A 23,378-nucleotide genomic window follows, 5' to 3' on the forward strand; every position below is an offset into this window, starting at 1 on the left:
GGTGGCAGTGAATGTTGGCTCACAAAGATCAACATGAATCAATCTAAGAGACGCCTCAGCTCTATATATAGACTGCTCAGGGGAATGGGGTATGATGCTGCTTTCCAAGAGCTAATATGCTTTACAAATATCTCAAGCTAGCTTTAGACGAGGAAGGTCCTCAACCATCTCATGGCAAGAGAACTCATAAAGAGAGTCATAGCCAAGATGCCCTAGGCAGAAATGCCAAAGACGCTCATTGTTCATAGGCTCCCAAGATGTAGCTAATGCTTGGAAACTATGAAACACATAGTCCTCGGCTGTCAGCTCAATAAGAAAATGGGTCGTGCGGTATAGGCTATTAGGTTGTGTCTCACTGCAAGCAATCACTACACATGTCTAAAAGTCAAGAACCTCAACTATAGTCACTGTAAAGAAAACTGCTCACCCCAACCAGCAAAGCTGCTGAACAGATAACAAGTTCAGCGCAGACTGAGTGACATAGTATACATTGTCTAGCAAAGCCAGATCTCGAACCGTATCATAGGCAAAACTGACGCAACCTTGAGCCTAGATCTTAACTAAGGAGTTGTTTCCTATGTGGACCCACTCGACTGCAGGGGTTCGGATACAAAAGATGTCCGCTATAGGAGTCATGTGATGTGTAGCTCCACTTTCCACAATCCAAACAGGTGCTAATGTGCTCAGCTGTGATGAGTGGGCCTCTACGGTAACCTCGTCGTGAGGCAACTCACAGATGTAGACGAGACTTGCATTGGATATCTCTATAGAGACGATGTGGGCCTCTGTAGACCAGTCAGACAAGCCCTCCACAGTTGAGAACATTGTTGATTGAGATGGCTGATCGCTAGCAGTGTGAGTTTCACCTTTCCACTGCCCCTTGTGAAAAAAACTGCTAGGGTTTGCACTGAGGACACACAGAGTGTACAACCATGACAGAAACACAAAGAGACAAACACAGACACAGAGGGCAAAACTCAAACCCTAAAAGCAAAACTCAAAAACTCAAACACAAAAACTTAAACACAAACAAAAGAAGGGAGAGAGAGAATACAACTCTAAAGTGAATGAATGTTGTAAATGGATGTAAGAGTGTACAGTGTGCTCAAGGGCAGAGCAATGTCAGAGTGTGACATCCACTGAAGATGGATCCCAAGTTTGTGACCACCAATCGGAGTGTAAAGAGAAAGGAAACTGCAAAACGATGGTATCAGAGGCTGCTGGAGAACCAAACCCAAGATGTAGAAGATGCAAAGAGCAGAGGGCGGCCCTAGAAGGCTGAAAACATAGCAGACAGAGGGTCGCTTGATGGAGGAGAGCATCAACAAGTAGTCGCCTAGCAGTGGATGACCAAAACACAGGGTACTAAAGGTCGCCTAATGGAGGAGTGCTGCCTGTTGTCGCCAACAACTAGAAGCTGCAAACGCAGAGAACAGATGAGGAGGGAGGTGCTGGCGATGAGGAATAGGGCCAAATGCAGTAGAAGGGATCGCGCCAAACAGTGGGCAACAGCTGGAAGAAGACGCCAGGGCACTGCAAGGCTAGATGGAGTGGTGGCAGCAGTCACGAAGGCTGGATAGTCACATGGAGGTAGACTAATGGCTGAAATCTGCACTAGAGAGTGTGACAGAATAAGGCTGAATGGGGGCAGCTTGTCTATTTATAGATGTGGAAGGGCGCTCCAAAAATTAGGGTTCTTGGCAGGCCACTGAAACTCTCTCGGACCGCTCTCCTTTTTAGGGTTTTTCATTAATTAAGTGTGTTTTGGGGTTGTTTAAGAATGCTAATCAATTGAAAAGCGTGTTTTAGCTCAACACCCCTTGCCATCACCCTGCCTCCCCTAAGGGGAATCGCCCAACTGAGAAGCTTGGGTCTATGACTTGGGTTTTGGTGTTGTGTCCCTTGTCTTCAACACTTCTCGTCAAAATGGCCAGTCTTTTGACAATGTTGACAATACCTATTCTTCTTAGGTACATTCTACCACCCGGGGGGTTTGAGTTGAGACTAGGAGTTTCCTTGTGATTCCCTTGCTTCTTCTTTTTTTAAATTTATATTTTGATTTGAAGTTAATTTTGTTTATCCTTTCCTGCTACCCCTTTTGAAAATGAGCAACAAGAGCCCCCTCTGAGGGATTATTCATATGAAACTGATTGAACAGTCGTGCATAACGTAATAGCTAACACTCAAATTTATAGAATGTGGATAAATTAAGCAAAGAAACCACTTGTTGCACAAAATTGAAATATTTACGCGGCAACTTATTAAGAAACAATGTGACCTGATCCTTAGAGGACTTAGGAATCCTTGTATTGGAGAATTCGACAAGGAGACGCCGATACTCAGTCAACTTGACTTTTAAGTCATCCTAGTCAGAGATTTTGAAGTTTTGAAGCTCATGGTCAAGATTTATTCGACGGGTCCTATCTCGAGTTGCATAGCAGTCAATCAAGTATGCCCATTGCTTTAATGCTAAGTCAAAATACTGAAGTTGAGAATGAAACTCAGGCAATAAGCCGTGCATTAGCTCAACAATAGCGGAGGCATTCCTAGCCTTCCATAAGCAAACGATCTTGTATGGAACAAGTGAGGAATCGGATTGGGGTTTCAACCCCTGCACAAGATCCCATAGGTTCTATGAGTCAAGGACATGTCTCATGAAGTTCGACCAAGTTGTAAAGTTTGACCCATTAAAAAGAGTCTTGTCATTGAATGCATGCGGGAGATGAGGTAGAACCATGAGGTGTCAAGAATATGGGATAAGATAGATGTGGAGGATAAGATGGTGGTGATGGTGGTAGTAGTGAAAGTGCTTGATAAGAAGGAGGGGAAAGAGATGGATAGGCAGAAATAGATTGTAAATGTCCAATGAGTGCCGATTGATGCAAAGACACTGCAACATGAATGTTTCCATAAGGTGTCGATGGAGGTGGAGACACTAGGACACGTAAGCCCTGTCCAAATATTGGCTGGAACATAGCATAATGACCAAAGAGTCCACTAGATAATGCCATGGAGGCAAACTGTGGCACCAACCGATTCACACTCAGGAGAGACTGGGGAAAATACCCAAGCTGCAATGATCCCGAAAGTGTGTGAGAAAAAGATGAAACACCACTCAGCTGAGGAAGAGATGAGACCCTAATGGCTGTGCCTAAGTTTGAAGAACCCCCGGTGTAGTGAATGAAAACACATGTGATTCTACATGAGATGCAACGTGCGGTGCACTTAATGGAGATTGAAAGAATGTGGCAGCGGAATAAGAGGGTGGGATGGGAGGGAGATTAAATGGATTTGTGATAGGTGTAGATATGGAAAATAATGTGGATTTCTTTTGTCCATTAAATGCATTAAATTCAAATGATGATGATGATGATGCACCTACTTCATTTTGACCTTTGAAAACAAATTTATTTGAAGGAAAAGAAGAGGAAGGTGTACTCACAGTTTCTTATTTCAACTGCTTACCCAGTCTTGAGTTCATAAAGAAATATATGTCCTCCTCGTTACTCATAAATGAGAAATTGTTTAACATACGTCCTTCATAATGGAAATCATCCATACTAATAGGAAAAGAAGAATCATCATTAACAGAATCTGAAATGGTAGACATATTTGGCTCCGGAGAGATAAGTGTGAAGGCAATGGAGTGTACTCTATGCCGGTTTCCACTTGCAAATGGCTAGTCCTAAGTGGAGATTCCACCCTTTCTGCATGGTCAATAGATCGGTGCACCGAATCTAAAGAGTGAAATTTAGATTTACATTCTATATTGTTGGGCTTTATGCATCAAAATGAGATCGTACTCAACTGCAGTAGTCTCGTAAGGTCATGGAACTCCACGGTAGTCTAATGTATGTCCAACCATATTGAGAGCTTGTGGAGCAAGCTGTGAGGCCCGCTCCAACTCATTCCTCGATGAATTTAGCTCAGATGTGAAAAGTGGTGCGGAAGTAGTGTTTGAAGTCATTTTCCCTTTTGTTGTTCCTACTTCTTGTGTAGAGCTTTCAGATTAAGGCCTAGGTTTCTCTTAGAGAACTCGGCTTTGATACCATGTGAAAAAAATACCCTAACACAGAAACACAAATAACACCATATGACAAAGCACAAATTGATAGAAGAACATAGTTAGAATTAGGATAACTCAGAGACAATAAACACAAAGAATGAATAAAGTGATATAATTATTGAATATACACTGCTCATGCAGCAAACACGCTATGCATAGAATGAATACTATACCTCAAACCCTTGTATCTCAAGGATCAAGGCAAGAGTAATGACCTCGAGAGTATGTTGTACTCCGAACGGATCCCGAAACGCAACGAGACAACCTGTTGTGCTAAGAATCGCTCTTAGCCACTTAAACAGCCCCAAAACATACTTATTTTAGGCTTATTTTAGCCAAAACCCTAAAACGGGGAGCAGATCGAGAGAGTTAAGTGGGAGAGGATCTAGAACCCTAATTTTCTATAAATTGGCAGCCAGTCCTCCACTCTTCCCTGAATCTCGTTTTTGCAGGTTTTAGGTATTATTAGCTTGCTGCCCACACCCCGTTCGCGGAGGACATCTCAGCCCTTGCTATCCATCACTTTTCCCTACAGTCTAGCGCCTGTTTCCAGCCCTCCACACGTTGATTGTTGATGTTTCTGCCTGGCGACTGACTGTTGATCATCTGCATTGCTATCGTACAGTCTGCCACGTCAGCAAACTGCTGCATTTGCAAGCCCCAGCTGCCGCCCTGACAGTTTTTCTCTCTCCTGCAGGCTGTCCTACCTGCATTTTTAGTTTTTCTCTCCTATAGGCTGTCCTGTCTACGTTTTTAGTCTTCCTCTCACCTATTGCCTGCGTTTTTAGTCTTTCTCTCTCCTCATTGCTGTCTGCATCAGATCTAGCTTCTCACTGTTGCGTTTGCTGGTGTTCGACATCCGGAGGCTGCCTTGCTGCGATTCGGGATCCGTTCGAAGTACGACACACTCTCCAGCTCATTACCCCTGCCCTGATCCTTGAGATACAGGAGTTCAAGGTTCAGTATTCATTCACTGCATAGTGTGTTTGCTACATGAGCATCGTATTATTAGTAGTCAAATCATTTCATTTATTCACTGTGTTCATTGTCTCTGAGTTACCCTAACCCTAACCCTAACTGTGTTCTTTTATCAATCTATGCTTTGTTATACGGCTTTTGTTTATGCTTCTATGTTAGGGTATTTTCTTTACATGGTATCAGAGTCTGGTACTCTCTGAGAAACCTAGGCCTTTGATCTAAGAGCTCTTCGCAAGAAGCAATAACAACAGTAGGTTCAAATGACTTCGAGCACATCAATACCGATTCTGTCTCTAGAATAACCTATGCCGAGAACCGAGCGAGAGTGCGCCGATCAACTTGCTCCACAAAGTTCCGACATGGTGGAAGACACATCTGAGTACATGGAAGAAAAGATAGGCAAGCTGACCTCTGAAGAATATAAACTGATCATAGCCTATTGACGAAAGAAGATTGAGGAGCTCAACCGAAGGATTGCCCTTCAAGAAAAGCTTCTGAATGAAGGTATGCATGATTTTCACTCTTCAGATGTTGCGCGTAAGTCTAGATGTATTGCAGGGCCGTCGAGACCTCCATCAGGGATGGGCGCTCCTCTTGGAGAGCAAGATCTGGAGTATTTTTCATTTTTTCAAACTCTTCCATCCTCTCCGATGCAAGGTACTTTTAATTCGTCTTTTGTGCCTTCTTCTTTTACCTCTTTTGTTTTGGAATATACTGGTAGAGATCATGTGGAAGAAAGAGTCCAATCTGTTGACTACGGAAAAGGTCCTCTTAAGGACCAATTCTTGTATGTTAACACACGTCACGGGGATTATAAGAAAAAGTCAAGTACATCTTCTTCTGCCCTTCCTTCTTTTCCGTCTACTTCACATAATTAGAATGAATTCGGTGTTTCTTTCACTTCATTACATGGTGCATCATCATTTTCACAGTTTCATCTTCAGTCTTTAAATGATAAAAATGAACAAAAAGAATTTGCACCTCATACACCTCACTTTCAAAACCCACCCATCCCATCACATTTTTCCGCTGCTTCACCACTTCCATTTACACCATTTACATTTTCATTTCAGACACCTCATGTCGCACCGCACATCACACCGGGGGGTTATGGAAACATAGACACATCCTTTAGGACCTCATCATTCCCTCAGCTGGGTGATGTTCCACCTACCTCATACACACTTTCAGGATCATTGTAGCCTGGGTATCCCACTCAGTCTCTCTCGAGTGTGGAACAATTGCCTCCACAGTTGGCCTTCATGGCATTGTCTAGTGGACCTTCTGGTCATCCTACTATGTCCCAACCTCACTTTGGACAAGGCTACCATGTCGTAGTGTCTCCGCCTACACTGGCACCTTATGGAAACATTCATGTTCCAGTGCCTCCGTATCAATCGGCACTCATTGGATACTCACAATCTACTTTTGCCTACCCACCTCTTCCCCCTCCCTCTTACTCTTATCAGGCACACCCACCTCCACCATCTTTCCCACTATCATCTTACACCACCTACTCAACACCTCATGGTTCTAGCTCATCTTCTGCCAAGAATGCATTTAATGACAAGACTCGTTTTAACGGGTCAAACTTTACTACTTAGTCGAATTTGATGAGACATGTCCTTGACTCATAGAACTTATGGGATCTTGTGCAGGGATTGGAACCCCAACCCCATCCCGCATTTGTTTCATACGAGGTCATCTACTCATGGAAGGCTAGGAATGCCTCCGCTATTGTCGAGCTGATGCAGGGCTCATTGCTTGAGTTTCATTTTCACCTTTAGCATTTTGACTTAGAGTCAAAGCAATGGGCACACTTGACTAACCGCTATGCGGCTCGGATAGGACCCGTCGTATCAATCTTGACCATGAGCTTCAGCTTTTCAAAATCACTGACCGGGATGACTTGAAAGTCAAGTTGGCTAAGTATCGGCGTCTCCTCGTTGAATTCTCCACTACGGGGACTCCCAAGTCCTCTAACAATCAGGTCACATTGTTCCTCAATAAACTCCCCAAGAAATACTTCAATTTTGTGGAAGGAATAGTTTCAAAGCCCGTCGAGCACCCTTGGTCCGATGCTCTGGCCTCTCTAGGGTGATCACTTGAGCTCCCTTGGTAAGATAATCATCGCCTCTATAGTCTTGGTAGGCCATTGGGCAACCGACGTGTACCCTTTGTCCGATGCCCTGGCTACTTTGGGATGGGATGCCTTGGGGTAAATCAAGATTTAGGCTGGCCTACTTTTCTCACCCTATTTTGGGCTTGAGACGGGGTGTTGTGCTAAGAATTGCTCTTAGCCACTTAAACAGCCCCAAAACATGCTTATTTTAGGCTTATTTTAGCCAAAACCCTAAAACGGAGAGCGGATCGAAAGAGTTAAGTGGGAGAGGATCTAGAATCCTAATTTTCTATAAATTGGCAGTCAGCCCCCCACTCTTCCCTGAATCTCGTTTTTGCAAGTTTCAGGTGTTATTAGCTTGCTGCCCACACCCCGTTCGCAAAGGACATCTCAACCCCTGCTGTCCATCACTTTTCCCTACAGTCTAGCGCCTGTTTCCAGCCCTCCACACGTTGATTGTTGCTGTTTCTGCCTGGCGACTGACTGCTGATCATCTGCATTGCTGTCGTACAGTCTGCCACATCAGCAAATTGCTGTATTTACAAGCCTCAGCTGTCCTAACAGTTTTCTCTCTCCTGCTGCAGTCACTGCAGTTTTTCTCTCTCTTGCAGATTGTCCAGTCTGCGTTTTTAGTCTTTCTCTCTCCTGTAGGCTGTCTTGCATGCATTTTTAGTCTTACTCTCACCTGTTGCCTACGTTTTTAGTCTTTCTGTCTCCTCACTGTTGTCTGCATCAGATCCAGCTTCTCACTATTGCGTTTGCTGGTGTTCGACATCCAGAGGCTGCCTTGCTGTGATTTGGGATCCGTTCGAAGTACGACACACTCTCCAGCTCATTACCCTTGCCCTAATCCTTGAGATATAGGAGTTGGAGGTTCAGTATTCATTCATTGCATAGTGTGTTTGCTGCATGAGCATCGTATTATTAGTAGTCATATCATTTCATTTATTCACTGTGTTCATTGTCTCTGAGTTACCCTAACCCTAAACCTACCTGTGTTCTTTTATCAATCTGTGCTTTGTTGTACGGTTTTTGTTTATGCTTCTGTGTTAGGGTATTTTCTTTACACAACCTCCGAATATCGAATACTAGCAAACGCAACCAAGGAAGACTAGATCTGATGCAGATAGCAATGCAAGAGAGAAAAAGACTAAAAACGCAAGTGAGGAGAGAGAAAACAACGAACACAAGCTGCAAGAGAGAGAAAACATCAAATGCACACTACAAGAGAAAAAACAGCAACGACAGGCTGAGGATATAATGGCGATAGCTGGAGGAGAGAGAAAATCTGCAGGGCAGTAGCTGGGTTCTACAAACGCAGCAATATGCTAATGTGGCAGGATGTACGACAACCGGATGATAAACAGCAATGGTCGCCTGGCTGAAAATACCAGCAAACTAATGATGGAGGGCTAGAAATAGACGCGAGATGAGTGAAGACTGCAATGGACAGCTTGGACTGCGATGTTCTTCGCGAACGGGGTGTAGACAACAAGCTAAAAACACCTAAAACGTGCGAAAACGAGATTAGGGCTGAATGGAGGGCAACATACCTATTTATAGAAAGTTTGGGCCCTCCCGAGTGGGTTTGTGCTTATGGGATACAGACACTCTCTAGGAACACGTTTCTTTTTAAATAAACAAGGTTTCTTCCCCTTAATTAAGTATGTTTTGGAGCTGTTTGGGTGAAGCTAATGCATTTTTAGCTCAACAAATCTTGTCCAACAACATTTTCAGCTTGATATCCATGCTTTGAGCCTTGTCCAAGGTCAGGCATTGCATTTCCTTCATACCCTTGTGAATGTTCATACTGAGAGGTATCATCACTACTTGATTGCATCTCACTATATGAAGACATATTGCTTCTTAGCTGAGAGCAAAAATCAGCACTAGCACAAGGCTTTACCTTACAATCAGGTGCCTTGAGCCCACAAAATCAAGGGATTGAGTAGTATCCAAGCAATGAAACCATGAAACCAACCTTCCTTCTTGGAAAGGGTAGTAATTCCCTAATCAAGCACTTAGTTACAGCAATCAACAAATAAACATAACTTAAATTACACAAATTACCTTAATAATCTCTGACATTGGACACCCTGTTGGCCCCAAAACTTGCACTCCTTTTGGTATTTCTTTAACTTGATTGCTAATGGAATGAGTACAAGCTAAGATTCACACTTTCCTTTGTTGTTCCAAAAGTCCCTTTGCTGTAGCAACAATCAGCAATCACTTCTAGCTAATTGCCCCTTGATTTTCCACCCAAGACTTGCATAAACGGAACCACCAATTGGCCAAATGCTACCCCAAATTACAATGAATGGGTTGGCATCTGAATTCCCTGATAATTACACAAATCTCAGGTACTGAATTCAATGTACAATGCCTTCACCAATTGGCATGGATCCTGAGGTGGCTATCAAACCCTAATTTCTGCAAAAATTTAGGGTTTACGGCAGATATCTCTCTGCTGTCCACTTAATTTGGCTAAGACCTCCTCAGAATGGCTGAGATCTCCTAAGAATGGGTTGGAGAAGGCGAGAGAGAGCCAAGATGAGAGAGAAATCTAATTTTCTTCACGAGAAAACCCTAAATTCTACCTGCTGCTTACTACCTGCTCGAGCCCGCATCTAATACAATCACCTACTACCAGGCACCTCCAAAATGTTGTCACTTGATCAGCAATGCTATTGCCAGCCCTTGGAAGGTGACTCCATGCTGTCCGCTGTGTTGAGGCCCCCAGATGGCTGTCTTTTGCAGCATTTTGTTATTCTTTGATCAAAAAATGGACCAACAGCTCTCTCTCTTCCAACTGTAAACTAGCTGAATGGTTGAGAGCCAACCCCCAAAACCATTTTCTCAATTTACATGGGCATTTTTGCCAAGTGACTACCTTCTAAATCCATTTTTCAACATTATCCAGCCATTCAATTAATTTCAAGCCTTCTGACCTTGCCCAAAATTAAATATGCCCATCCATAATTAAATTGGCTAGGCCATTTGCAATCTGGAGTGGTCCCCAACCTCTATTGACCCTTAGACTGGCATTAATTAATTAATTAATGGTAGTCCCTAGTGTCACCACCGACACTTATTGGCTAAATAACTGGCCCAAGGTCAAAACTGACACCAACTGAACCCCAAAGCCCAACTAGCATAACTTATCGCAACTTTTTCCTTTGACACCTACTACATCCTCAGGGTCCTTGGCCTATTACCATGAAATAACTGCCATGTGCATCACATGTGCTAAACAACCTTGCACATTTTATTAATAACTTAATCAAATATTATCAGCAAGATTAAAGCATCTCAAAATTTCACGTCCTCGTGATAGTCACCTCATGTACTGAACTATTGAGGAGCCACTACAGAAGCTGGGTGGCTGCTGGGACAGCAAAAGGCAGGTCTGTCCAACATGCCGATTGGGTCACCAGCAAGGGAAAGTTCTTGCCTAACTGTAAATAAAGATGATGATGATGATAGACAGCAGGGCAACTGCTCTACCAGCTGCAAATCAAGGCAAAAGCCAGCAAAACGGGTCACCACATGCTGCAGATGGAAAACGGAGGTTGGACAGCACCTCAAGACATCACAGCCAGCTGATTAGGGCGGCATCACCAGCTGAGTTGGATGGTAGCTGAACAGCTCCAATGGCAACAGCACCTACTCCCGTGGGGTAGCATCCACCAAGTGTTGGAGAGGAGAAGATGATCAGCAACAGTGAAGAACGGAACCAGCTGAATATGGATAATGAATGAGTGATGGATAAAGACAATAATGCCCATGCCCTATTGTGCTGCCCATGCTGTCTCAGGTGGTGCCTGAACACAAATAAATGTGAAATAATACAAATAAAGCCTTTTTGGGGTTGTAAATGGAGACTAAAATGAGGAATTAATGCAATACAATTATTTGTTAATGCGCTTAATGACTTCCATTTGCTCAGTACCACCCCCAAGGCCACCACTCTATCTCTACTGTCCAGCTCTACATCAGGATCAAACCTGATCTGTGAGAAGCATTGGCCATTGAAACTATACAGATTGCAGTAGAGTTCCCTAAATCCTAGATAGGACCCTAAATCCTAGTTGTGCCCGTTAGGGAAGACAAGGGATTGGCTACTAACTTGTGAACGGAGTTTTCTCCTTACTCTTACTGCTGTGAGAATTCTTGTATTTCTTGAGTCTCCAAGCCCTGCTAATCTTGTGAGATGGTGTGAAGGGAAGAAAGGATTGAAGAGGAAAGAGCAGAGGCCATTGCTTGAAATAAGGCTGCTAGTGGGGTAGCTGTGGAAGCCATGAATTAAGGGCAGAGGCAGGAGGCTGATAGGCAGCAGCAGGAAGCAGGCAGGCAGGAGGGGGAGAAAATAAGGCAGCTGCAATCAGGAGAGTGGAGGGACAAGCATACAGGCAACTGGGGCGATAGGCTGCAAGGACGACAGCAGGCAGGAGGGGGTATAAAGCAAGCAGCAGGCAGGTAAGGGCAGGTGGCAGGTAAGCTGCAGGGGCAGCAGGCAGGTAGCAGAGGTACCAGAGAAGCTGGAGGGAGGTAAGGACAGGTGGCAGGAGAAGCAAGAGCTGGAGGCAGAGGCCAGGAAGCAGCAATGCAGGTGGCAGGCAATAGGCAGGTAACAGGACTCCGGAGTAGTGGTGTGGCTGGAGCTTGGTGGGGTGTCACTTCAGCTAATGTCACGATAGCGGGGTCAGCTACTCATCCCACTACTTGATTATTCAACTTCAGGCACTTCTAAATTATAAAACTTGATTCACTCCAGTCCCAAAGGTGATGGCCTAGCAATTGAAACTTAAGCTGATGATCGTGAGGTTGTGGGTTCAAGTATTGCTACGTGCATCACTGTTGGACACCTATGTTCACATCGTGTGCTCTTCAAAGTCTGGACTATTCCCCACTTAACACTCAACTGGTCCTCTTTGGTGGGTTCCGAATGAAGAGGTTCCTAGTGCGTCCAAGTTCCACTATTCATTCAGCTTGTGAGCTATCCTGTCTACACATAAAAGCAATGCCAGTGTGGCTTTGGCTGGCTGTCTCAGCTAATAGTTGGAGGGGAAATGGTCCCCTGTGAGTGTTCGGGTGGGTGTCTCATCTCAAAAAAAGAAGCAATCCTCACATAACTAAGCTCTAGATGCACCTAACTTCATCAGGTCCAAGTGGGAGAATCAATAGAGCTCAAATTTTGCAAAGCCGACTGGTGTGATCCACAACCATCCTTTCATCTCAATGATCCTGCCATGTGGCTGACTTTTGGAGTCTCCCATGAAATAAGCATCAGTAGTTCAAATGTAAAAATGGCTTCCAATTGACTATTTCCAAAGGAACAATCAGGAAACCACACCTGGCAGTATTATTCAAGTGCTCCACCATAGAGATAGAAAATATTTCCGAAAGGCGTCTAGTAGTACTCAATTTGACATATGCCATGAATAAAATCAGCTCTCAACTTGTATCTAGCTTCATCAGGTCCCTAGTACCAACCCGGAAAATCAACATCCCAGCACAACATATTTTTTCTCAAATGTTAATGACTTAGCCAAGTGCAAAGTGAAGAACCTTGATTCCAGCTATAATAGGTTATTCCATGAGGCATATGAAGAGCAATTGTTTTAGCATGGCAATCTTAAAATAAGCACTCATTTGTAACAACAGCAACACTACTTTGACAATTGAAGTTGAAAAATTTTATTCAAAAGTATCCAAATAAAGGATAATGCACACAGTGAACTCAAACATAAACAAACAAAAGAAATATGGTCACCTGTAATGCAAAGCACAAGACCTCCAAGGGCATACCAAGCTTGGAAATTGTTCTTTCTAAAGAAGATGTATATATAAGCTGGATTAAAAGCATACACAACTCTCCAGCTGTAGTTGATCATGTTGTACACTCCTATTGATCCAATTGCTATGAACCAAATTAAAAGTATCGGTGCAAACAAAAAGCCCACTTTGCCAGTTCCAAACCTTTGAAGGCCGTACAATGCAATAAGTATAACAATAGATGCCACAATAATCACATCTATACAAATATAAGATATGATTAGCGCTCTCTCTCTCTCTCTCTCTCTCTCTCTCTCTCTCTCTCTCTCTCTCTCTCTCTCTCTCTCTCTCTCTCTCTCTCTCTCTCTCTCATATTGGACTATATATGGTTGGGGATGTGGGGTCTCAGAGCACAAGGACATGCTGGCTTTAGGAGAGGCTTCTCTACATTGGATCACATCCTCACATTCACAGTGATCATTGAGGAGGGTAGAACTCATGGTCAACGGATCTACCGCTTCCACAAAGCCTTTGATATAGTACCAAGAGACAAGCTGATACACAAACTACATGCTATGAAAGTGTCTAAGGAGCTATATTCTGGGATTCAAGCACTGTAAGAGAGGGTTGTTGCCAGAGTGCAGACACCTAAGGATCTTTCAACACCTGTTCACTCCACCATTGGAGTGAAGTAGGGATGCCCCCTCTCTCTGACGCTATTTTGCCTATACATTGATGGGATTGCTGATTACATATCTCAAGAAGGAGATAGCAGAGCTTCACTACCTAGAACTTGGATATCTCTCCTATTGTATGCAGATGACATTGTATTAATAGTTGATTCTCCATAGGGACTAGAGAGACATTTGGATGCACTAAACTATTATCCATTGGGTAGTGGACTCTGAATGAACCTCGATAAAACCAAGGTGATGGTTTTTAACACCATACCATCAAGAGATCAGCACCTAAACTCACATATGGGTAGGAGGAGTATGTGGATTCCTATACATATCTAGGTATTATTTACAAGTCCCACTTTCTCTATGAGGGAGGCAGCAAGTGGTCCCTCTCGAGGTCTCAGGATCAACATAGAATCTCCACATCCTTCTTCGGCAGATTCGAGCCATCATCGCTTGCCATTAGAGAAAAACACCTCCTCTCAATGGATTAGCTATCTTAGACCACCCCATGATAGACATTCTTACCTTGAGGAGGGTATAGTCTTTCTAGAGAGTCCTATTGATCAGGGTGGGATATGGCAGGTCAACTAAAGGTTCATCAAGAGATCATTTTGTGTATGATGGTAGCTACATTTGCAGTCCTTAGGCTTGTATGCATCAGCATAGTTAGTTGTTTTTCGTTTTCATTAATGTTCTTGAGTCAAGACAACATGGTTAGGTGTACTCATTTCTTTGTCTTATAGGTCATTTTGGCTTTCAAGAGACAAATACATCTTTTTTTTTCGTGAAGATAATTGAATTGAGTAGCAAGAAAAACATAAATACATCTTTCTTTCTTTCTCGCTTATTCTCTCTCTCTCTCACTAAATATACACATATAAAAGGTATCCCTGCGCATGACAATATACTAATACCTAACTTTAATATTTAGATCATAACAACTCAAGTTTGGGTGCTTATGGAACAATGTAAGAACAATTTATGTTATGCAATGAACCAACAATAAATTTGGAAAAAATCTCTAGTCATGATTATAATGTAAAAACAAATCTGACAATAAACTCAAGTTACAAAGATTGTAGGTGGCATAGCAGGGAGGAAAGGACACTGGTTGTGTTAGTCGTTGGTCTCCTGCCCACCTCACAACCTGCTTGCATACAATTCTTCCGCGTCTCTCTTCCCCCTCCTTGGTGTATCACTTTCATCCTCCTGTTGCCTACACGGCTTATGTCCCCCTCATCCTGCTTGTTCTCCACCATCAGCTCCCTCTAGCACACATACTCTCTCCCCCCCTTGCCCCCATTCCGCCCCGCCCACCACCCCATGCTGCAATGCACAACAGTGTGTGTCACTGCCCCCCCCCCTATTGGCATCTTCTTTCATCTCCTAATTCATGCCCTTTCCTTCCCTCCTTCCCTACTACAAGCTGTTTTTACACCTATTCGCCAATTCCTTCCTTGACGTGGCCTTTCTCAGATGTTGCTCACAAGCTTTTGGCTTGAGATCACACCTACAGCATGTGCAATGAAAAACCTTAGGTCCGGCATCAAAAAAACCAACCTTTGCACCCAAATCTAAAACCTTGCATGTTGTTCTTTCTAATGAGAGACTCCATTCAATATGGGCAATAGAGGAGTCTGCCAAAGCCACAAAATTCAGACAAGTTGTGGGACACTCCCCCTTCATCACCAAAGGAAGTGATGTTAAGAAGCTTTTTCCAAATGAATTTTGCCCAAGAATATTCGGCACAAGACATCAAAATTGTTGCAATTATCACCCTTGCCGTCATAACCAGTGCAAGAGCTAATGTCGATTTCATTGTAGAATTCCCAAATCTCAGCACGGACATAATAATATCTAAACTATTTTAAACACAATATAGCAATTATGCTTAAGACATTTGCACCTAGAATGGATATGACTTCTACCATGAATGGGCTTACTGTCACCTTGCCTTTTGGTTTGGATGCATAGCATGCACAGTACCACTATGAGCATCAGTAATCCCATCCATAATTTTTCTCTTGGCACAAACCATGGTGAGCCAGGTATTATCCATGATTTCACTTATCTAAGATAAACTTGTATATAATTGGCATAAGTGAGATAGACCTTCAATAAAGTTGCGTTTTGAAAACAACCTCACAAGTCCAAGTCTCTTGCCATGTGAAGTAGATAGTACTCTAGTTTGTTCCAAAAGGCCCTACATCAAGACCATTTACCATCTGCCTAGCATAGAGTCCATTTGCACTGAATGGCCTCGTGGACTTTGGATAAGTTAGAGTTTATCTTGGTCACCAACACAGAGGGGGGGCAGTTTACAAAACCTAATGCAAACTCCAATATGTCTAGGTAGGCAATCAATTTTTCCAAGCAAGTATCCAAACTAGGCAAAGCATCATACATATAAACAACTTCCTCCCATAGTGAGCAATGTGATTGATCAATCAATGATTAACTTTTGTGGATAGCACCCAAGTAATACTGCATCATCTGTTTCTCAAAGAACAAGGGGGACGTTTCCAACACAACTTCTATCTAAGATCTGAAACACCTTCCAAAAGTTTTCTTTCTGCAAAACAAATGCTTTCCACAAAAACTCCCTTTCAAGACAAATTGCATCTACTGGCGCATATGATTGGCTCCCTTGAAGAGGATAATCACAATTTTCTCTAAAAATAACTTTGCTATAGAACAAAAGCATCTGCATGTCAATTTTAAATGTAATTTTGGTCTGCAGCACATGTTCTTTCTATGCTGATCACTTTCTCTGATCAGAGTCATGGTGGATTCCTGATAGCATTTTTTGACGATTGCTGCTATATACATTGCAGTAGATGATGAGGAAGCAGCCATGACAAGATACAAGAGAAGTGAAAGTGTGAAAGTGAGGAAGATAAGCAGTACAGAACCCACAGCTCATGGGCAGTAACCATGCATACAGTAGTATTAGATGCCATATTATAAAACCTTCCCAGGGTTTAAAAATATTTCAAGTGCAGCTATGTCTCATGCTAAATTAATAGACTGTTAGATTATTGTTCATAAATCCCTTCACCTAACTGTGAGACTAATTCAGCTTGGCAATAAATAAATCTTAAGCAACCTTGTGACTTACAACGTTTTGAGAGGCCAATGCATCATCATGTAAAAGAAAGAGTTTTACCCTGACTTAGGCTTGGCAGAGCAATGCTGAGACCACTAACTGCTGATAGAACTGCACAGAGAAAGAAGCATTTTAGGGAAACAAGTATTGCCGTACTCCAGTGGTAACTACACTTATAGGCAGGTCAAGATGTCTGCACATGCGAGGACCTCCACAAACAAAGCTGCATAAGTCTAAAAAATGACGACGAACCTGATATGCAAGGTGTAAGTATACCATCACCCATCACCAAGCTGGTTCCCAAAAGAATTACAACAAGAAGTAGATTTTTCCACACAAAGCTTTTCTCCAAATTATATTTGATTCTGAGGGCTCTTTCCAATCCCTTTGTCGGCACTTGAATACGAAAATCTGACAAGCGCTCGTCTGCAGGTTGTCGGTTTGGTAATAGGTTAACCTTTGCATATCTACAAATAAGTGCATACAACGACAGAGTGCCTCCTGCACCATAAAATTGCCTCTGTCATTGAATATTCACAGCCACAGGGTAGACCTGTTCATCCATTTCAAAATTATTTTTCTGTTTGAGCTTTAAATAATAGCACATTCCTGCTACCTCCTTTGAAATTCCACAAGCATCATTAAAGCAAGCTCAAAACTATACAGCACCTTCCCCATTATTGTTTGCATGCAGTACAACGAACACATATTTTATGAGGGGAATAAGTGTGAGGGTGTAGATGATGATTGAAAGAGCACCCAGTACATCAGCCTCTCCACCAATTTCGAGTTCATTGAAGGCACTGCTATAAACATAAAGAGGGCTGGTACCCATGTCGCCATAAACAATGCCGATTGTCTGAAAAGCAAGCCGAAGGGTGGTTGCAAAAGTGTGATTCTGTAGACATCAAGCCACATTGCATATAACTGATTAGAGGTATGCCGTTTGGGATGAAAGTAATTGCCAATCATTCCCTCAATTGATAATCCCATGGTCAGTGCAACAATTTGAGGTAGTCAAAAAAGGCATAACATATGCTTCAAAACTTCAAGATGCTCTCTAAACTTTCCAAACATTCTAAGCCTTAGTTATTTGCCATCATTTTTTGCCTCTTAGCTTTCACAAGTTCATTCTTTGCTGATTCATTTACAATCTTCCAGACAATTTTCCAACAGCAAAAATTGACCTTGTTGTCATGATGTGTGGCTCCATATACTTCCATGGACTCAACATCAAGTGAGTCGACACGTGGCACGGTCCTTCTAAGCCTTGGTTGTCTGTCTCCTCCTCCTGAGCTACCAAAACTTCGAAGGGCTGACAAATTGCTGTGCTCATTCTCCATTACTTCGACATGGCTACCGATGCTCTGGTTAGAAGCCCGGGAAGCTTCCGCATATTCCTTTAAAAGAGTCTCCTTTTCATCTTCTGGTGCATCCTCCATATCTAGGATTCTGAAGATTTTGGATCTTCTATTTAACCCCTTCTCTGACAACTGCAGTACAATTTAATCAAGTTCTTTACTATTTATGCTTGTTTTCTTATAGGCAAGCTTGACAAGCAGTTAATCAAGCTCTGTATGCTTGCTTGCTTAGAAGCAAGCTTCACAAGTTCCTCTTGAGAGGAGGAAAGGCAGCTGCTTCTCTCAAAGAAGGCAAAGTCAAGAGGTCTTTCCTAAAGCTCTTGTGCTTGCAACAGGGGCATGTTCCTCGTGGAACTGAAGAAGACAGCTAAGGTCTTTGCTCCAGGGAAAAAGCGCTGTGGCTTTTATAAGGTCTTTGCTCAAGCAAAAAGCACGGAGTGAGAAGAATTCAAGTACAGGAGAGGATGTACAAGGTATCGAAAAACCGCACAATTGAGTGAAAAGGAGAGACACCCAAATCAGCCAAGCTCGAGCAGACCCACAAAAACAGAGCAAAGCATGAAAATTTCAAATTATTCAATCTCACATGCCCATGGAGAATGCAAGCAAGCTGCAAGAACACTCAGAATATGCAGGCACAGACCCAAAACACAAAAGCTTGATAGTTGATGGGAAATCTATGGAGCTTAGCTTCTAAAATTACTTGGCGCAGAAATCAATACGATGACACAGTACCGCACTTTAATAATAGCAATAATTAGCCTCCCAGAAGAAACTAATAACAGAGGAAGGCACAACTACCGCTGTCATTGGGCAATCCCTTTTCTTTAATTAATTCATTGTTAACACATGTCTCTATGTGATATGGGCTATAGTCGATATAGGGATTGATCTTATTATTCAATCACGAGGTTGCGTTACGTGTGTACTCATAAAGGTCTTTAAAGGACAACCCAACTTCATGATTTGAGTTCCATCCTGTCCAGTGTCCGAGACTCCACAAAAAGGCCTGTCTTTTCCACATTCCAATAACAAATATCAGAATCTTGCATAAATAACTAAACAAATAACATGCACCCAAAACTTTCATAAGGTTTAAGGATTATACTAAAAGTGAGAGCAGCACTGTATGAAAAGTATGAAGAACTCTTTCTTCTTTTTCAATATAATCATAATTCACAACTTCTCCGAGAAAAAAGAAATTTGAAATTTGAGACATCCAATTATACAATTTGCCTCTTCATTTCGAGTACACCATAGGGGGAGGCCATTGGCCTCACCCAAGAGGAGTTCCTTCCAAGTTAGTTTATATAGGTGGCAAGCAAATCATGAACACTCACCACACTAGAAGCTCGCTCCATCATCAAGAAATGCAGGAAAAGGGTCTCCAAAGAGGAAAGGGAAGAGTTGATCAAGAACTATTCAAGTCCATCATTGCTACAACAACGTATCGCGACTACACCATCCATGTCCTAGCAGATATGGTCTCGTCTAATACGAACATCTACAAGACAACAAATGTGCTCCCACTTGAACTATGGGTAGCAAACATCCCCCCAGGGCATACAAACCCTCCAGATGAGCAGGCCAGGTGGACTAAACATTAGGAAATCAAGAAACAGCTATGGGGGGAGGACTAAATAGCCTTCCCTGCCCTAACTTCCGACCCCGTGTCGTGGCCCCACTCTATCCGAAAGTCTACTTATTCTAAGCCCATGTAAATTCTCCCTATAACTAGTATAAGCCCCAAACAATGTAACTACTCTAGTTATAACTAGCCAAGGCCTAGTCAATGAGATGAGTCCCCTCTATAGAATTTCTTTTTTTCCTGCAATACATTTACTGCTTTCGACGGAAAAAAATTTAGGGCAAAAGGCACCATCTACCCTCGAGTAGTGTATGCACCGCACTCACATCAATAAGAGAGAGGCCACATGCAAGGTCAAAAAACCTATGCGTTCAATTTTGCTCTACAATAGCATAGTTTGAGAAAGTGGTGTCTCAGCTTATCATGAAGTCATAGCTTTAAGGATTTCCTATTAGATTTGAACCCAGTAGAAGGATTTTAGCTTGTAAAGAAATTTATCGTGGGAATTTCTAAAAATGTATGTCCAAATTGCTTGATTTGTGAGTTTAAAAAGAGTCAAATGGGATTTGTGCATGTTTCTCAATAATATTTTCCCAAATATTGTATAATAGTTTCCCTTCCACACACACATTGTACTACTTCCAAGCCAACATTGCTTATGGAGTGAGGAGGAGAGATAAAGCACAGAAATTGTAAGGAGTGCTACTCTATCAATCCCCCTTACCCTCACCCACTTTTATTGTTGTTTTTACATTGTCCTTTGTCTTATGTGATGTGAACCACCCTAACTAGCATCTTGGCAACCCCTTCAGCCTCAACAAATCAATGTAAAAACTTGTTGTTTTTACATTGATGTGCATTAACATATGCTCCATCAAATCACAAAGGTCAATTGACATGTGCATGTCCAAGTTGTAAGTTAGTTTGGTTTGTCTTGTAAGTAAGGGACCTAAGAGTAATGCCACATTAGGACTTGACTAGACTTTCATGAAGTCTAACAAGAAAATGAGCTTGGATTTTTAAAGGAAATTAAAGTGCAAACATGTATCGCATCAGGCTTAATTTATTGGCAAGACTACAAAAAAAAGAAACTTTGTAAATATTGTTTTCCAATATCATCCTTGAAAAGACAAGTCCATCTTATCATTGTGAGAAGGCGAAATCAATTTTCAAACAATAACTTAGAGACTACTACATGAAACTATATCAAACCTATGTGAGAGTATGAAAACACCAATTGCATTTTGCAGACACTAACTCAAAGTACCATGTGTAAAAGCATGGAAGCCTTCACAAATGATCCTATCAAATTGTTAAGTTTAATGATACATCTAATGTTGTAATATAAATATTAGATCGTAATTTTCTAAGTTGGATATGTTCATGTGTTTGACTAAAAATAAATGTGGTAAGTTTTGCCATTTGCATAGGCTTTCCCACAATGTCACTTTCATCTCCTCGTCACACTTGCATATGATATGGATGAGCTAAAACTTCAAACCACATGGAATAAGATGGCTACACAAGAGAAAATGTAACGTCTTGAAAAAAGTGTTTAGAAATCCTATTCTTTGCACTATCTCACGTAATTTCACATGGCATTAATAAAGTGTTGACATGCTTTCCTTGTCCCCCCTCCCCTTTATTGATTGCTCTCAAGGTTACTTATGGCATGTCTCTTTAATAGCTCTTTGGGATGAAAGTGGCTTGTATAGCTATTTGTCTGCTCTCAAGGTTACTTTTGACTTGTCCCTTTAATAGCTCTTAGGGATGAAAGTGGCTCCCATAGCTATTTGTCTTGTTACATAGTATCAAAGCTCGACTTCGAAGTAAATTCCCTTTTAACTTTTCTTATCGTTGAACCAACACAAAACACCAATTAAAAGTGGCATCACCAAAAGGTATGTTAACCCAAGTGTTTCCCTACTTCTATGGTGCTTTTGAGTCTTCTTATGAAATCTATATTTTAAGATGTTATTTGCATCAAAAGCTAGATATGATATTACAAAAGATAAAGTAAACAAAAGTAACACATTTGCATTTTTCCCTATCTACTTGTAAATATTTTTTCCAGCCTGCCCCACCAAGGTCTTAGTGTTAAGGGGGAGCAATTTGTTTTTGCAAGACATTCTCTTTTTAAAACGTTCTTATAAGAATAAAGAAGTTAATTTGTTGTAGTTACGATCTCAAAGTGTAATAAGGGACAATGAGACTATTTGTCTCTCTTCTTTTAATGTGAGACCATCTTTGTCTCTTTCATTTTATTTTTTAAAAGTCACCCCCTCTCTTATTATTTGTTTTAATGAGGTCTATACACACTTAAAAAACTAATAAATACAGGATCTTTATATTTAGCAGCTTAAAGTAGTTGCTTTCAAAAAGATGGCCCTTCTTTTAGGCCAAAGCCAATATCTTGAGAATCTTGTGTTGTTAACTTAGAAATTAGTCCTTAAGATCGACCATCACCTAAGGAGTTGACCTAAATACTAATTGATGCATTACTTCCCAAATGGCCAAAATAACAAATCCTCTCGTGATATTGCAAAGGATTTGAATACTTACTTTGACCAATCATGGCTACACCTTCCACACTACCCTTGAGCTGCTACATGCCCAAAATATATGGGAACCCATTTCATCATCCTTATGGCAGAATAGGCATGTTGAGGAACCAACCACTTATATGCACAATCTATCTCGCGTTAATAACCTTCTCATGACTCTGGTCCAAAGAAGAAAATAGACCCAAAGTAACGGGAGTGAAAGATCATAGTCTAGAAATAACTAGTTGAGCAAAATTCAAATAGAATCTAGCCAAGGTCAATGAGAGTAGAAGCCATGAGGGACAAGGGTAATAGATAACAATCAAAAGTAAATGCACATTTGCATTAACCTTCATGCATTTATGTAGGCTTTGACATACATACAAATGAGTATGTATAGCCCAACTTAATCAACTCCACTTCTCCTAGAATAAAGCCTCCGCTCATAGGCACTCTCCACCCCTTAGTGACAAGGCTTGTATATATCATTGACAGTTTCATTAAGTAACAATGCTTCATGACTAAGATTAAACATGGATGTACTAAGATATTCTATTTAATCTACCCTTGCATTTCCAACACCCCCCTTGAGGATAGATTGTGCTAGTTGATTATGATTGCCTAGGAATTTCCCCCTGAATCTATTCTATTAGTTGCAAACTTAAATCTATGACTTATTGGTTTCTCTAAGATCTCAATAGATGGTTGACATTACACATATTCATAATTATAGACAAAGCTTCAAAAAAGTTTATCTAGATTCAAAGCATATACTAAAGATGAATCTCCTTCTTCCATCAAGTTGGCCTAATTGCCTTAGCAATTCATGATATCGTGACCAGTTCTCTTGCATGTTTGAGAATCAAGTTTACTTTTGTGGAAACATATAGTATCATCATATCTAGTCTTCTCTTAACAATTACAAGTAACTTTTGCTTTGTCTTTGAATGATGATTACTAACGAGTATAATATTGCATCCTTTGATGGTGGTACAGTAAGAGTACCTTTGAGTTTCTTTTCTTTTGCAAGTGTGATGCCAAGACACAATGATCTAGTGTGACTCTTTCAATGTTTCTTAAATTACTTTGGTTGAATCATACTCTTATGGAAGACTCACTATCAACATAACAACCTCATCTGGAAGTTGTGTCATGA

The 23,378-nt window shown here is 41.6% G+C and overlaps 1 protein-coding gene across 1 annotated transcript in view; it reads right to left on the minus strand.

Annotated features, from left to right (window-relative positions):
* The window catches only part of LOC148039937 (Potassium transporter family protein), a 98,636-nt gene extending 79,735 nt beyond the window's left edge, over window positions 1-18,901 (minus strand). The window contains exons 1-5 of the mRNA XM_087695360.1: window positions 17,918-18,901; window positions 17,400-17,628; window positions 16,983-17,231; window positions 16,791-16,841; window positions 12,940-13,200 (exon numbers count right to left, since the gene is read on the minus strand). Coding sequence (XP_087551486.1) covers window positions 12,940-13,200; window positions 16,791-16,841; window positions 16,983-17,231; window positions 17,400-17,628; window positions 17,918-18,172 — 1,045 coding nt within the window. The 5' untranslated portion in view covers window positions 18,173-18,901. The remainder of the gene's footprint in view (window positions 1-12,939; window positions 13,201-16,790; window positions 16,842-16,982; window positions 17,232-17,399; window positions 17,629-17,917) is intronic.
* Window positions 18,902-23,378: the final 4,477 nt, after the last annotated feature.

This window comes from Lygodium microphyllum, chromosome 2 (assembly GCF_053477565.2).
Source record: "Lygodium microphyllum isolate KBCC chromosome 2, Lygodium_microphyllum_v1.1.10, whole genome shotgun sequence".
Taxonomy (NCBI): Eukaryota; Viridiplantae; Streptophyta; class Polypodiopsida; order Schizaeales; family Lygodiaceae; genus Lygodium; species Lygodium microphyllum.